We start from the raw sequence: 13832 nt of genomic DNA, 5'->3' as shown, positions 1-13832 counted from the left end.
TTTTAAAAATGTAACCAGAATAGTATTTCAGTAACTTTAAAAATTAACAGTTCTTTAATATCAAATATGCAGGCAGTGTCCAAATGTTCAGTTGTCTTATAATTTTGCTAATTTTTAAAGGTTTTTTTTGAATTAGGCTCTGAATAAGATACATATCTTGAACGGTTGCTGTCGTTTAAACTATAAGTTTCCATCTTTTTTTTTTTTTCTTGCTTTGCAATTTATTTGTTGAAGAAACTTGCTTCTTTGTCCTGTTAAGTTTCCCACAATCTGGAGTATGCTGGTCGCACCTCCGTAGTATAGTTAAACATGTTTTTTCTCTCCTCTTTGTTCCTGTAAATTCATATTTGGATCTAGACCTTTCATCAGATTTAGGGTTTTTGGTTTTGTTTTTTTTTCTGGCATGATTGCTTCATGGGTGGTGGTATATATTTTCATCAGTAGGTACATAACGTCTGCCTTTTTTGGTGATATTTGCAGCTACTAAAGCTCAATGCGTAGATCTATTGAGATTGCAAAATGGCGATAGTCTGTCATTCATTTGTTAGCCTTCTATACAGAGTTGTCTCATCAACTAGGTGTACAGTTCATCACCGAAAGGCAGGATAAATGTTTGAATCTTTCCCTATATTAATTAATTTTCAAAATGAGTCGATTTGCCAACATCATGCAATGGCTGATTTTTCTTATTATAAGCTCGTGGATTTTTCTTTTATTGAGATATAATTGACATAAATCATTATAAGTTTAAGGCATACAGCATAATGATTTGACTTAGATATATTTTGAAATGATTACTGCTATAGTTACCATCCATTAACTCATAAATGCAATAAAAAAGGAAAAGAAGAAGAAAAGCTTTCTTGTGATGAGAACTCTTAGGATTTACTCACCTAACACTACAGTGATGACGCTGTAAATTACGTCCCCACCACCTGTTTATCTTGAAACTGGAGGCTTGTACCTTTTGACCACCTTTCTTCTATTCCCCTGCCCCTGCCTCTGGCATCTACAAATGTGGAAACAACCCCAATGTCCACTAAAAGATGAATAGAAAAGTAAGATGTGCTGTATTTATTCAATGGGATATTCTTCAATAATAAAAAGGAATGAAGTACTAATACATGCTACAGAATGGATGAATCTTGAAAACCTTATGCTAAGTGAAAGAGGGCAGCACAAAATACCACATACATACAGTATGATTCCATTTATATTAAGTGGAAAGTAGAGGGAAACATAGATAGTAGATTAGTGATTGCCTAGGGCTGAGTAATTGGAGGAAATGGGGAATGACTGCTGATGGGTACAGAGTTTCTTTTGGAGGTGATGAAAGATTGTGATAAATGATTACACAACTTGGTAAAAGCCATCGAATCATACACTTTAAGTGGATGAATTTTATGGTATGTGAATTATATTACAGTAAACCTTTTATAAAGATTATATTTCAAAAGGCTTACCCAGAATCATCCAGAGAGCCTGCTTAAGATGCAGATTCCAGGGCACATCCCAGACTTCTTGAAACAATCCTAAGTGGAGCCCAAGAATCTTTTTTAAAGTAAATAAAACCAGGAATTCTGCTGCAGTGAATTCCCATCAAAGTTCCTTCTGATGTGCTTCCCAGTGACTTCCTATTTCTGCTGCTTCTGGAGTAGTAGAGACTCTTTCACTTCCACATGGCAGCCCTTCAGTCTTAGGAAGGCAGCTCCCCCTTCCAACTCATCTCTCTTCTAGGCCACGCATCCCTAGTTCTTGAACCATTTCTCATGTGACATGATTACCAGATTAGTTAAATAACCCTCTCCCGGACACACTCTAGTCTGTTAATGACTTCTTGAAATGAGGTACTCTGAACTGAGCAGGATATCCAGTTGTAGTTTGACCACTGCAGAATATAAACGGGATTATTATCTCCCTTGCTCTTGACATTGGAATTCTACTAAAGCATTATTAAGATTGCATTAGCATTTTTGAAACACCGTTGGCTCAAACAAAGCATGTGTTTAATTCAAACCTCCTTTACCCCACTCCCAACACTCCAGCTTTTATCAACCAGGTCTTCCTTCTTGTGGGTTATCTGGAAAAATTTCCTTTCTTGGTGGTGATCTGCTCTAAAATAAAGTGTAATGTCCTAGCGATTGTTCAGTGGCTTCAACGTTTTCACTCCATGTACATTATTATTTCCTTTGATCTTTACGTTGTAAAATGGAAGCAGGTGTTACCCTCATTTTACAGGTGTAGAAACACAGACCAAGACAGTTTCAATAAAATGCCCACAGGAAAACAGTTGTTTGCAGAGGCAGCACTGGAACCTCGTTCCCTAACTTAGTGTTTCTCAATCTTGGTGGCACATTTGCTTTCACCTGTGGAAGTAAAAAAAAAAAAACCCTAGGTTCCGTCTTCAGATACTCTGAGTTAATCAGATGGGGTGGGGGCCACTCATTAGGACTGTTAAAAACTCTCAAAGCGATTCCAGTATTCAGCCAGGTTGAGAACAACAGCCCGAACTCATTCTGGAGTTGCCTCCTTTATCACGTGTGTTTTCATCATCTAATCAAGAGGCTTTTATGACAAAGAGGAAGATTATTTTTCTCTTGGTCCAGAAGGCAGAATTATAATCAGTTCAAGTGAAGAGAAGACTACTCAGATATACGGTGGGAACAGATGTCCATTCTAAGAGAGTTATTCTTGGAATTTATATATATTCTCATTCATTAATTTATCTAACGTTTATGTGCCAGACACTTTGCTAAGCTCTGTCCATACGAATATGAGTAAGATATGGTTTCCCCCTTTCAGGGCTCACAGCTGAAAGAGGACAGACTGTAAATAAACAACATTATAGCAGAGTGTGGTATTATAAATATTGGAATTATATTAATTTCCTTCTTTAATTTTTTATTTAAAAACTGTAAACAGTGATTTTCTTACTAGAATATATTTATGCTAAGCATTTGAATTTATGCTCAGGATTTGAATATATCACACTATGATAGTCTTTATGTTAAGTTTGTAATTCAAGCAATTAACAGATAAAGTTAATCTTTTTGGAGATATCTTTTTTCTTTAAATACTAATGAAATTTATAATAGTGTTTAAACTATTTTGAGGAGTTCATTCCTACATTTTTCTTCAAATTTTATTCTGTTGATTACTAACCATAGGAAGATGATCTGTGTTGATTCTGTAAAGATTTTATATTGGTGAAAAAATGACTTTAACATGGAGAAATTTTTAGATATGGATTTGATGCCTTGGATCAACTTTCAAGAGCCATTCTATACATCACTCAGTACATTTCCTTAATGTACATCATTTATTAAAAACTAATCATTGATACATTTCAATCAAAACAGCAGACTTCTTTTCTCGTAGTTTGTGGCTGACCCTCTGATAGAGGTACGTGCTGGATACTGTGGACACACAGAGAAGCTAGTTCTGTAAAGGAGAAGAGATAGAGCGCGGAAATTAGACCTTCTCAAAGTAGTGGCAGAACTGGATTTTTACAGATAGGTAGGATTTAGACTGAGTGGGGTGGACATTCAGGCAACAATAGCAGGGAGAAGATAGGACCCTGTTCATGGAGACATGACGAGAAAACTAGGCAGAGGCCGGGACAAGATGGAACTTTCATGCAAAACGAATTGACCAGCAACTTCTTATATGTTAAGTCCTCACAATTCTAACAATTCTGTTATCAACGATAGTCACATGAAGGTCTGGGGAAAATCACCACGTGCTGGAGAAAGCTTTATAGGGCCGAGCCAAAGCGAAATAATCTGCTAAGAAGTCAGGGTCCATTCCTCGTTTTGGCACCAAGCTATGGGCTAAAACTTATGACTTAAAGTGTGAAACATAATCCTGCTTATCAGTTAAGGCTCTTTTTAAAAAGAGATGTTGAGTTTGAATGAACACGTATTTCCAAACTCGGATAAGGTCCTGTAGCTTCAGGGTCTAAATAAGTGACCCATTCTTGATTTAGGCTTTTGTACTAGAGGTAGAATTCCATCCTTCATTCACAATTACTTTATTTGGTTCACATGAGATTTTTCTGATCTTTGAATTGCCATATGCAATTCAATTTGGCCATGATTGCCATCTTCATAATATAAAAAAAATGGTAGGAAAATCTGTAGAAGGATTTAAAAATCCAGTCTAACATTTGAGAGGGTTTCATTATCCTACATCCTTTACTGAAAAGTTTTGTAATGGAGTTGTAAATCTGGCCAGTTTGATCTGCTTTGAAATAATCCAGTTATGAATTCTTTTCATGCTGACTGGTTCATATAATGAATTGAATCTGTTAATGTACCATACTACAGAGTAGAGTAATATAATTCCTCTATTTGGAGCTTGAGTGATCCTCAGTCTTAAATATCATTAATTCTTGGAGTATGAAAGGTTTATTGTGCATTGACAGTTACCGTATCCGCAGTGATCTTCCTCATTCCGCCACCCGTCTTCCCTCCTGATCAGAAGTGTAACCAGCCCTACACAGAGATACAGTGCTGCCCAAGTACAGCAGATGGGACTAGTGAATTGACTTAAGGAAAGTGTTTTCTATGGTGCTTGTGAGTATCCTTTGTCAGATATGTCCCCCAAATTGTTACTATATCAATTGTCACCATTTGCTTGACTGCCAGTTATTTAAAGATAGCATTTGCTCGTGAAAAATATCAGCTCTTGTTATGACTGCTTTCCTTGAATATACACTATTTAACTTGTCATTACTGTTTTTTTTTTTTAATAGGGAAAAAAACTTTCATGTTGCTGTTACCACAACTACTAATGGCATTCAAACTTGAGTTGAACAAGCACATTCTCTGTGGTCCTAATTATAGGGCACGTACTATTTTATATTGCTCTTTTTTTGCTGCTGTGTGGCTTTAATTTTTTTAGTTATTATATAATATTCCATTGTGATATGTTATAATTTAATTGAATACTTCTCTTTTGGACATTGAAATTGCTTCCACTGTTTCACTATAATAAGACTACAATGAATATCTTCGTGCCTTTCTCATTTCTGGAATATTGCTTTAGGGCAAATTCTTAGGAATGGGATTCCTTTCTATTCCCTTCAGAGGTATACTCTAATATATCACTCGCTTTTTGACCCTTTTGGAGAATTATATCTCTGCTCTTCTGAACAGCAAGGTAGATGGAAATTGATATTTACATTTAGGGGAATACAGTAATTCATGCCCGACTCCTGACTTTTCTGTTGATTATTAGTCTAGTTAATTTCCTTATGTGTATACATAAGCTCTATCACTTCAAAAGTCTCTATTTGCTCATTCTCGTTACCACATTTACTGAAATGCATGTTGGCATTTCACATTTCACATCATAGATGGCGGGTATATGTTCTGCATTTTCTCACATAGAAAATGGAAATAAGTTGGCTAAAATGATATGATCTTCTATAACCGTTCTTATGTCAGATATTGGAGTCTTATTCATAACCAGATTTTCCTGGCAAAGAATATTTTGCCTACCTTTTATTAGCTTTCCAGAATGATCGTTTGTGTCTTAGCTTAAGAACACATATGGCACGTATAATAAAATACATCATGGGTCTGAGTGACTTTGGAAGTCACTCCCTTAATTGGGATGACTTCAGCCTTATCACCGAAGTACAGTTAGTGACCCCTCTTTCTGATTAAGAGTGACAGGAATCTCCCCTTTTCCTTAAATAACTTTTTTCCTTTTTAAAGAAAAGAATATTAATGTTCTAATGACATTTTGGTCTTTTATCTTCTTGGTCAAGAGCAGTTACTGAGGGCAGTGGTTTTATATGAGGACAAATCATTTAATATTCATAAGTACCAGAATAGATCTTCCATAGCTGCCTTACTAAAAACCCAAAGGTATGATGTCTTTATAAAATGATTGTAGGCCATGACCTTCAAACTTTAGAATTCTAAAAAAAATGACAGCACAGAGGACAGTTTTTAGTGTTCATAAGGGGCCATCGAAATGGATAACGCTGAGTCATCTAATGGATTTCTGAAAGCATAGTGTGCTTTAGATACTGCTAAATCAATAAACATCACAGTCACTTAAGTATGTATATTATATAATAGTTGGTTAATTATATTATAACTCAAATCGTTTTAGAATATTTGTCTTTCAAGTGGAATGCTAAAAATATAACTGAAGTATTTATAAAAATAGAATTGTCAGAAAAATGCACAAGTACAGTTTTTTCAGCTAATCATGGTATGTGGAGTTAGCTACAGATTGTCATACACATTATTTTATGAACCATGAAATACCATATTTCAGAAGCACTTATATTTGAGATTGATAATAAAAATAAATAGCTGGGTTTAATGTTACTAAGTTCTTCGATTTTAAGTTACTGGTTTTTTTTTTTATGTTCTTTGATTCTTGAGTCCAATAAAAATCCGTATTGAATTTTTTAGTAGGTGCTTCATGTAAGTAGATGATCAATGTACCATAGGTAAAAACGTGTGTGGAAACACAAGCATTTTATATCAAAGAGTTGTGTTGGAAAGCTTTTTTAAAAATGCAACAATTTCTTATTTGCTTAGATGTTCATAACCAGGAAGGGATCAAAATTAAAACTGTGATTTTTCTTTACAACATTGAAATATATCTCAATCGTTGGTTGTTGATCATAATGGTGGAAGCTGGTTGCTGATTTTTGGGGGGAGATCTTTAAAAAGAAGACAGTCTCGTTTCCTTGGGTATGGTCACAGCTTCAAGATAGATGATTGCCCTTGAAAAGGGATAATTTTTTAAGGAACTCAAGCTATTTTATCTACTGCCATGTAAAAAATAAAAGGGTAATTTGTGTTCGATGAATCCAGACAAAAGGAAGAAAATACAGTTTTTATGACTTGATAGTGAAGGACAGTTAATCATTATTTGATCTGTTGTCTTAAAAACTGAGTAAAAATGGCCTGAGTTTTGTTTTTAATTCTACAACTTGCACTATAGCTTTACCCAGTGATACCTGCAGTGTTGACATTGCTCTGGAAGTTCTTATTTCATTGGGCTAACACTTCTTAAGGGCAAAATTTGAGGTTAAAAAGTATTTCACAGGTTTATGAGAGAAATCAAGTGAACTATGACCCTGTAAAAGGTCAATGCCAACAACTTAACAGAATTTTCTTTGCTTTTATTCCAAACTCTGACTTCCTGGTCTACGGGAAACTGGCCATCTCTGGCACCTGATAGTCTGTTATATGTGCTTGCTCTTAGAGTACCCTCCTTAATTTGTTGGTTATAATTGTCTCTGTAGTTACAATTGTCTGTTTATTTTAACTTAGCCAAATTTATGTGTATAAACTCCTTGCATAATAAATTTAGTTTGATTCCTTATCTTGATGGCTTGTTCCTTTCTTTGTTGATTGAGGATTTAGTGGGTTTTTTTATTCCCCCAGCTGCTGAAATCTAGAGGAGGCTTCCTGATAATTGTATATTTTGGCAAGAAAGTAGTGGTAGTTCCTCTATCAATATGTCACCAATTGAAATAATGGATTAACAGTAGTAAGAATGGAGTGTTCTTCAAAATCAAAGATAATAATCAATCATTTTTTAGCAGATATATTAGAGTCTGAAGATAAAAACTTTTGCCGTTTTTATTGACAATTTACCTGGTAATAGGAGTTAGAGATTTATAACTCTAGAGCATTTAATAAAGATTTATACCTCCACTTTCTAAAATACGCGAATTTCTGACTTCCACAGATGTTATTGATCTGCCGTCGATAGGAAATATGATGTGCTTGGGGTCACTATAACTATTTTCAAGATTTGGGTTCTTTCAGTTAGGTCTAATCTCATGTTTGATAGGAGCATTAGCAGAACTCTGCTCCAGGGGGAAAGTTTCCATCAGCAAATACCTGGCTTTACAGCACATTTTCATATTTGGTTGCAATTAAAATTTTTGATGTGGACTATTTTTAGATACCATGGGATAGATTTGCTTCCATAATGAAGGCAATGGTGAAAGCAAAACATACCAACTTCTTCGTTGTTTCTTTCCTTAGATTTTAACATTTGAGACCAAGAACCCGACGGAGTTAGCAGAACGTTTGCGTTCCGTTTGCGGGAATCAGAGCAATGCCTACGCCCGCCTGCTAGAGTACCGCCTGAATGCCTTGCGAGGACTGTGGAACGCTCAGCGCCAGCTGGCCTTGGAAGAGCAGCATGAAAGGGAAAGTTCGGGTGATGAAGAAACTTTGGCCCTTCTCAAACGCCAAGGCTTGTTGCAGCAGCCCGAGCAGGCTCCCTTCACATCACGGATGGGGCTCCTGCTGGTCTTCCCCCTCATTCAGTCCCAGAGTAGAACAGACCCCTCTCTCTGTAACATAACTGCTGAGGTGCTATTGAACTGCCTTCGTGACTGCCAGCCTTTGAGCTTGACCAAGGAGCCTGCTGACTGTCTCAATGGGATTGAAACTTTGCTGTGCTCGTGGCTAGAGGAGACTTCTGACACAGGCCGACACATCCCACATAAGCAAAAAGAAAATGCTGCTGCTGCCCTGGTGGCTTTGGCATGTGCCAGGTAAGGAAAATCAAATGTACCACTTGGTGACCTTGTGACTGCCGCTGCTTGGGTTGGGTGAGTGAATAAGAGGACAAGCATATTTGATGGGAGTCTTCACATTCAGAAGGCCTTCTTTGTTTTCAGTATTGAATTTCACAGCCTTGACAGTACATAAGATGCTTTCATTGAAACTTGGCACCAGCAGCCAGAGCTGGAACCCAAGTTCAAGTTTTCGCTTTCTGCTATACCGTGGTAACAGCTTAAATAGCTTAAAATGGAGAATCAACCCTTGCCATTATCTACTCACCCCTTAGATGATTAGTGTTTTACATCAGGTAATTCGTGGAGAGTGGTCTATCTGTATTTCTTCTGGAAGGACAGTTAAAAATTTGTAGAGCTTTTAATTTTTTCCCTGCATGTTTATAAGGAGTACATCAGCGAGTGGGTTATTACTCGCCTGGACTCAGTCACACAGACTTGGTCACAAATTATAGTTTTGGACCCTGATGCTCCATCAGTTTAGTTGGAGTATCTCTTTGTGTATATCAAGATTTAACAGCGTACCGGCTTTTGTGTGTAAGTCGATGTTATTGATCCGCTGTCGATAGGAAATGTGATGTGCTTGGAGTCGCTATTCCAGGAGAGGATTCCCACGTTCTCCTGCCCAGTAACCTGTGTGATCACTGGCACACACTTGCGAGAAAAGAGGTTCACTATTCTTGCTTTCCTCTAAACTGGTCGTTGAGAGACAAATTAGGACCATGGTCTGACAGATTAGTGACACTAATCTGTCCTTCTTCCTTCAGAATGTTTTCTTTGATCAGGTTCCTTTTCTTCCTCCTCTTCCTCCTCCTCTTAGCAAAGCTTTTGTGGGGAAATTTTCTTGGAGGATTATGAAGTTGTTGGCTTCTTTCCCTGTTTTTATGGTTTCAAAGTTGACCTTCAAGTGGATGAATCTAAAGCTATCTTTAAGGCAGAATGGCACCAATATTTGTCAGTTCCTTTGTCCTGGGCAAACTGTCATAGCCTAGTCTTAGTCCCTGAAGATTGTGGAAATCCTGACATGAGCTTAATTTTGGAGACATTACTGGGTGGAATTGAAATAGGTTTTCCTGTAAAGGCTTTATATTAGATTGACTTATTTTTCGCATATGCAAAAGATAATTTCGAGCCTTAAATAGATTTGTTATTAATTTATAAGTCCCATTTTGAGAAAATTTACTTTTTACTTTTAGATAGGACTATCTTTAGACAGATTTAGGATTTTTTGAAATCATCAACTTTTTGGTTTCAAAAATTTTAAATATTGAACATGGGATCATAACTCACTTTTTAATATGTGTCCAAATTCAGTCTGAACCACAGGTAGTTATTGAAATTGCTTCATGTATTGAGATTCCAAATTCCATTCAGCAGAAATGGTGAAATGAAATCTTTATTTTCTTCTTTTTTTGTTCTTAAGATGGTTCCTATATTCTATCGCTGATATTAACACCTTATTCTGGATTTTGTTTACTTCAGAAGTCCCATGCTTTTCAGTGTTAGATCAGCTCCTGATAACTTCACTAAGAAGTTATTAGGGTCATATTATTGACCTTTTGACATTGATGCTCTCAAAGACAAAACAGTTTTCCTAAAAAATTATTTCGAAGATGTTCATTCACTCAGCTAACATTGATTGAGCATCTCTGATGTGCCAGGAACCTTGCTAGGACTTAGGGATATAGTGGCTCATGGTCTCTAACCTTACAGTTGAACGGACTCAGTAACGGACTTCATTTTGTCAGTAATTATTGCTCACTTACCATGTGCAAGGCACTCATCTAAGCAGTGGGGATACAACAGTGAGCAAGGTGAGTGGTCCCTAAAATTGCAAAGTTTACATGAGAGTGAAAGGGGTAGACAACTAGCAACAAACAGATGTATAAGATAATTTCAGGGAGGGATAGTCACCGTATGAAGACAAACCAGGATACTTTGATAAAGAATGACTAAGTGAGGTGGGGGACAGCATTAGAGATACCAGGGAAGGACTTGCTGGAAAGGTGACCTTTGACCTGAGGCCTGGATCATGAGAAAGATGCAGGCATGCAAAAAGCCAGTAACAGTTTCAGGCAAGAGGAGCAGCAAGTGGCACGACTCTGATGCTCTTTCTGTGCTTGGGGTGGCTGAGCGACAGCAGAGTGAGCAGGGTAGCTGGCATGCAGTGGTAAAGGAGAGAGGCAGGAGGTGAGGTTGGCAGTGCCCAGATCATGTAGGGGCTTAATTGCCATGGAAGGCATTTAAATTTTACTCTTAGAATCTGATTGTTCTGGCAGGTAATAATACCTTAGAGTTGGTTTAATGGTTTTAAATGTTCTATTGTGCTTTTGCCCTTTTACTTATTTATTTTTTTACCTCACTCTACCCCAGGGAGGTATCCCTGTTGGACAGATGAAGAAGCAAAAATCCGTAGGAATTAGGAGACAGGACTGAAATGGTGGTGCTGCTGAGTGGCAGAGGCAGGTTTCAGAGCCAGTGTGTCCTGACTCCCCACTTGTGCTTTTATGCTCTATCTGCTGCCTCCCTACTTATACTGTTCTTTGGTCTTGATTCTTTGAACACCAGAGATAGTGAAGGGGGCAGTTAATTGGAGGACGCTAGGTCTGCTTGGCCCAGCATTAGGTATTCCATTTCTTTTGGGGTTTAGGCATGTGATACCTAGCAATTAAAGCCTTGGCTACGACAAAAAGGCAGCAATCCGAAGTCAGCCCATCTGATACAGGCGATCATTTAGTTCAGGAAATGTTCTTGTGGTGATTTATGCTTGGGATCTGGCCAGGTAAGTCTTGTGTGTTTTAAAAGCACCTTCTTTAGATCCTTCTGACCATATCACAGACTTCCCAGAGCCTCGGGCCTTGGGAACCAAAAGGAAACCGAGTAGTGTTGAGTTCTGCGAGTATTATAATCACAGGTTTCACAGCGGGGGGCAAGCAGAAGGAACACCTCTCAGCACAACGTTTTAATTATTTGAACGTATCCCTTTTCAGTCATATTCAATGTGATAGGGTTCGTAGAGAAGTTATGTAAAATAGATGAACTTAACAAAGACATTAAAGGATTAATCCTGGAAGTACTGTTAGACTTTAAATATAACCTCTTCCTATGAAATCTCTCCTCTGGTCTAGAGACTGACTTATGATGAAAACAGTTTCCAAGCATAATAGTCACATGTTCTTTGTACTGGAGAACCTTATTTATGAGCTTTTGAGTTAGGGGAAAATTATTTACCTTTACAAATGCAACAAGAGCATATGATTGACATGGTGCCACTCACATAGTAACTTTATGAGCCAGTGGCAATAAGCAAGAATCAAGTATATTTTGTACAACATATGTTTTGATTGGCAAAAGCAGATAGAAACATTTTGGACCCTTCTCACGTGGTTAATAAAATTACCATTAACAACCTTATTATTTGACTTTTCCCTTCTGATGATTTTCTGTCCTCTCCTTTTATTTTTAGAGGATCACTGAAAACTTTTGTCCATACAGTTCACCTACTACAGAAACAGACCGATCTGGGTTCCCTGCCTGTAGCCGATGTACTGTATAGGTGAGTTGTCACTTTGGATCCATATCCTCCTACACGAGAGACATTGTGCATTAGGTCTCTTTTAATAAGTACATTGCTGAACTTTTATCAACTCATGATTCATGTTTTTAAGTGTATTATCATCTTAGAATTTATCTTAAGCATTTTTTCTCATCTTTGCTTCTTTGAACGTATTCCTAGAGCATGTTATTTTTCACCTTTTATTTTTGTGGGCTTTTAAAAAATGCAATAGCTTGTAATGATTTCTTATTGTAGATTTTGAGATGATAATATATTGTGTAAAGAAGAAAATGAAAATCGTTCATAATCTCATCACCCAAAGATAACCACTCCTGTTGCTTTGCTATATGTGCTTCCCAGTTCGTACATCTTCTATACCTACCTACCCCCCGCCACGTGCACATACATGTGTATATAAAATACATGCATCTTACACAAAGCTGCCATTTTGTTATTACATTTTAACTTTTAAGTTTAAAAGTATATCGTGAATATCTTTTCAGATGTATAATATCTGTATAAAACTATTTTAGTTTTCTGCTATTTGAGATTGTAGGTAAACTTTTATGTTCTCACCGAAATAAAGAGTCTCAGTGTCTTTATGCTTCTCCATTTCTCCTTTTTAGGCTGTTGCTTTTGGAAGGGGGGCCTGGGTCCCCATCCTGTTTGCTTGGTGGCAAACACATAGTATCATGGGGCTATGAGGACATGTTGCCTGCACCAGATAGCAACACTGGCTCCAGTTCTGAAAATAAAGGTAATATAAGGGTTTTAGTCCTGTGATTGAAATTAAGATGTGAAAAGAATGGTTTTAGATCATTGTGGCAAACGATTTAGATATAACCCCGTGTTCCTTTTAATTAAGAGCCCGAGGTTCCTATACAGTGTGTTCATTGTCTGCTTTATCAAAGTACAAAAGCTGATACTCAGTGAGGTAAGAAAATGGATAGGTTTTACTATCGCAAGGTAAAGGTATCATCCATACACTTCTGCCAAAAAGGCATGAATTACTTTACTTGGTTCCTAGGTATTTGAGTTTGGGCGTGGGAGCCTTAAGTTGAATTTTTATGTTCATGATAGAGTATCAGGTCTTTCTGCCTGATATTGTTTCTTTTAGTAATTTATCATGTGTGTTGATGAACCCCCTCCTATTGCAAAAATTAAAAAAAAATGAGATTGTTTGAGGGAACATGAAATGTTAAGTATCTCCTTTAAACAAAGCAGGCTGGATTAAATGTTTTTATAGTTTCACAAATATTACATATCCGTTTATTCTGTGATCTCGACAGAAATGGCAGAAGCGCCCTTAATTGACATCCACTTAAGTGACTTGCTAGATGGATTTGGCCCCTCTGGTCACTTGTACTGTCGGGCGCCCTGATACACCATCACACTGCTCTCACCTGTGGAGTTGCAGGCTTGCCGAGAGTCCACCTTGCTCCGCTCCCAGACCTGTTTGTTAATTGCAATTAGTACTTGTTATTAGATCATTAAATATTACATGACCGATGAAATAGAAATTTTAAAAACTCCAGGAAATTGTTTTCATTAAAAAAAAAAAATAGAATGTTTAGAAAGATTCACCAAAGTGAATCTCTCAGAAATTGGTGTTAAAAAGATTACCCGCTTTAATTGTTTTTTGAGGAACCAATATGTAAAATTACAATTGTCTCGAATTAGTATACGAATTTTTAAGATAACAACATACTCAGT

The 13832-nt window shown here is 37.0% G+C and overlaps 1 protein-coding gene across 1 annotated transcript in view; it reads left to right on the top strand.

The window, feature by feature from the left end:
• The window catches only part of HECTD4 (HECT domain E3 ubiquitin protein ligase 4), a 169583-nt gene that overhangs the window by 36205 nt on the left and 119546 nt on the right, over positions 1 to 13832 (top strand). The window contains exons 2-4 of the mRNA XM_011356054.2: positions 8025 to 8542; positions 12030 to 12119; positions 12746 to 12876. Coding sequence (XP_011354356.1) covers positions 8025 to 8542; positions 12030 to 12119; positions 12746 to 12876 — 739 coding nt within the window. The remainder of the gene's footprint in view (positions 1 to 8024; positions 8543 to 12029; positions 12120 to 12745; positions 12877 to 13832) is intronic.

Source organism: Pteropus vampyrus, unplaced genomic scaffold (genome assembly GCF_000151845.1).
Source record: "Pteropus vampyrus isolate Shadow unplaced genomic scaffold, Pvam_2.0 Scaffold23, whole genome shotgun sequence".
Lineage (NCBI taxonomy): Eukaryota > Metazoa > Chordata > Mammalia > Chiroptera > Pteropodidae > Pteropus > Pteropus vampyrus.
This window is presented reverse-complemented; position numbering and strand designations above follow the sequence as displayed.